This window comes from Penaeus chinensis, chromosome 35 (genome assembly GCF_019202785.1).
Source record: "Penaeus chinensis breed Huanghai No. 1 chromosome 35, ASM1920278v2, whole genome shotgun sequence".
Taxonomy (NCBI): domain Eukaryota; kingdom Metazoa; phylum Arthropoda; class Malacostraca; order Decapoda; family Penaeidae; genus Penaeus; species Penaeus chinensis.
The window spans coordinates 5,632,624-5,635,123 of record NC_061853.1 but is presented as its reverse complement, the minus strand read 5'-3'; the positions used below and the strand labels follow the sequence as shown (position 1 = coordinate 5,635,123).

The 2,500-nt window shown below is 39.4% G+C and overlaps 1 protein-coding gene across 1 annotated transcript in view; it reads left to right on the top strand.

Annotated features, from left to right (window-relative positions):
• The window catches only part of LOC125044032 (cell surface glycoprotein 1-like), a 13,693-nt gene that overhangs the window by 10,311 nt on the left and 882 nt on the right, over nucleotides 1-2,500 (top strand). The window contains exons 6-9 of the mRNA XM_047640475.1: nucleotides 6-89; nucleotides 432-557; nucleotides 1,008-2,315; nucleotides 2,436-2,500. The exon at nucleotides 2,436-2,500 is cut by the window's right edge and continues 882 nt beyond it. Coding sequence (XP_047496431.1) covers nucleotides 6-89; nucleotides 432-557; nucleotides 1,008-2,315; nucleotides 2,436-2,500 — 1,583 coding nt within the window. The remainder of the gene's footprint in view (nucleotides 1-5; nucleotides 90-431; nucleotides 558-1,007; nucleotides 2,316-2,435) is intronic.

The window sequence follows — 2,500 nt, the reverse complement described above, 5'->3', positions numbered from 1 at the left end:
TCCAGGCAGTCTCATGTATAGTAACAGTAGTGAGAGTGAGGGCTGTGAAAAACAAAAGCCTTCAGAAGAAAGAACAATGCAGCGGACTTGTAAGTTGTTTATTTGTCTATTTCTATATGATACTGCTTTTATTTTTTATTCTAACTTTTGATCATTGTATCATGTGAAGTATATTTTTATGAAATCATGCAACACCGACTCTTTTTGTGTGTGTGTGTGTGTGTGTGTGTGTGTGTGTGTGTGTGTGTGTGTGTGTTCGTGTGTTTGTGTGTGTGTGTTCGTGTTTGTGTGTGTGTTCGTGTGTGTGTTCGCGTGTGTGTGCGCGTGTGTGTGCGTGTGTGTGTGTGTTCGTACATGCATCATGCGTGCATAGTAAAATATGTGTGCTCTTATCCTACACCAGTCTTGGCAGTTTTTCCTCCCAATGACAGATTCAGGACCTGTAAGGCGACAGGTGGTGAAGACCAAAGAAGGTAGCAAAAGAACCTACATGATCTTAAAAAGAGCTTCCCTAAAGACACTACAAAAGAAGGGAATCATCCAGCAAGTGAAGAATAGTAAGTACATGAAGCCAGTGAATGTTTTTTTTTTTTTTTTTTTTCCAGTATCAATATAATTTATTAATATGACCAAACTTGCAATATAATGATAATTGTTTTTGTGAACTGCCTTATAAAGTGTGCAGTTCCACATATATTATAATATCTGTGCCTCCCTATTGTGCATCATTTTCTCTCTCTCTCTCTCTCTCTCTCTCTCTCTCTCTCTCTCTCTCTCTCTCTCTCTCTCTCTCTCTCTCTCTCTCTCTCTCTCTCTCTTTTTCTTTTCTTTTCTTTTCTTTTCTTTTCTTTTCTTTTCTTTTCTTTTCTCTTCTTTTCTCTTCTTTTCTCTTCTTTTCTCTTCTTTTCTCTTCCTTTCTTTTCTCTTCTTTTCTCTTCTTTTCTCTTCTTTTCTCTTCTTTTCTTTTCTTGTCTCTTCGTTTCTTTTCTTTTCTTTTCTTTTTCCAGATACTGGGAATGGAAGGCCCTCAAGTAGTTGGAGTAGTACAACATACTCAAAGACGTTCTTACCACCCACTCAGCTGCAACAAAATCAAGAGAAGAAACGTGATGAATCATCCTCAGGAGTCGTAGATTCTGCTTGTGCATTTTCATTTCAGGAACTAGTAAATAGTAACTCTACTGACACAATTGAACAATTCAGTCTAGTAGATTCTTCTGTAGAGCCAGTACTACCGCTAGATTTATCACCACTGTATATACCACCGCTAGATGTAACACCACTAGATGATCCACCTCTAGATAGACCACCACTAGATGAACCACCACTAGATGAACCACCACTAGATGAACCACCACTAGATGAACCACCACTAGATGAACCACCACTAGATGAACCACCACTAGATGAACCACCACTTGATGAACCACTACTAAACAAACCACTACTAAACAAACCACTACTAAACAAACCACTACTAAACCAACCACTACTAAACAAACCACTACTAAACAAACCACTACTAAACAAACCACCACTAGATGAACCACCACTAGATGTGCAGATTCCACCCAATCCTGTGACATCTCAAAGCTCAGAAACTCCTTATAGCTCTCACACAGCCTCAGTAGCCCTGGGCACACCATCTTCACAAGGGAACCAGATCCCAGTTGTTGTTACATGGTCAGGTACAAGTGTCACAGATGCACAGTCATTTTCCTTTACCATAAAGTTGTCAGACCAGATGGATAAATGTGCTATTGTGCAAAACACAGCTGCCAAAGGATCTGTGTCAAAAGACATAGTTCTCAAAGGTCCATGTCCCTTAACAGATCCAGCAGAAGGATCATGTAACATGAACCAGCAGATTTCAAGCACTACTGCAGATCAGCCTGATCCTCTGAGTTATATTGGGAAGGGTTCTTGTGTTGATCCAGGTCCATCATGTAGCACCACATCAAAACTTAAGTCCAGGTGGAATCTCAGTCAGACCTCAGTAGTTTGTTTTCCTTCAGAGGATGAAGAGTTATCCTGTGATTCACCTCCACCTATAGATTCTTCAGATCCTCTGGAACTCTCAGAAGGTCCAAGTCAAAGCAAGATGGAAACAGTAGAACACCTAGATAGAATTATGGAAAATGATTATCCAACTAACAAAGGAAAGATGTGCAGATACGACAAGGGAGGAAGTGAGAGCACCTTAGATGCAACAAAGGGTGTCCAGTGGGTTGCACTTCCAACAGAATCTGTTACTAACACATATAATCACTCACAGTCTCCCAAAAGAACACCAGTCTGTGAGAGTAGTACTCAAGGTAAGGCTTTTTAAACTTCATTGTCCATGTTTTTTTTGTTGTTGTTGTTTTCTAGAAGATTTGGATGTTCTGACTTGTCTATTTTGACATAATTCTAAATTTAATTTTCTCTCAATGCAGATTTGGAAGATTTTTATGAAACCGCAAAGCACAGGCTTAAAGACAGGTATAAGCAGTTATTAAAT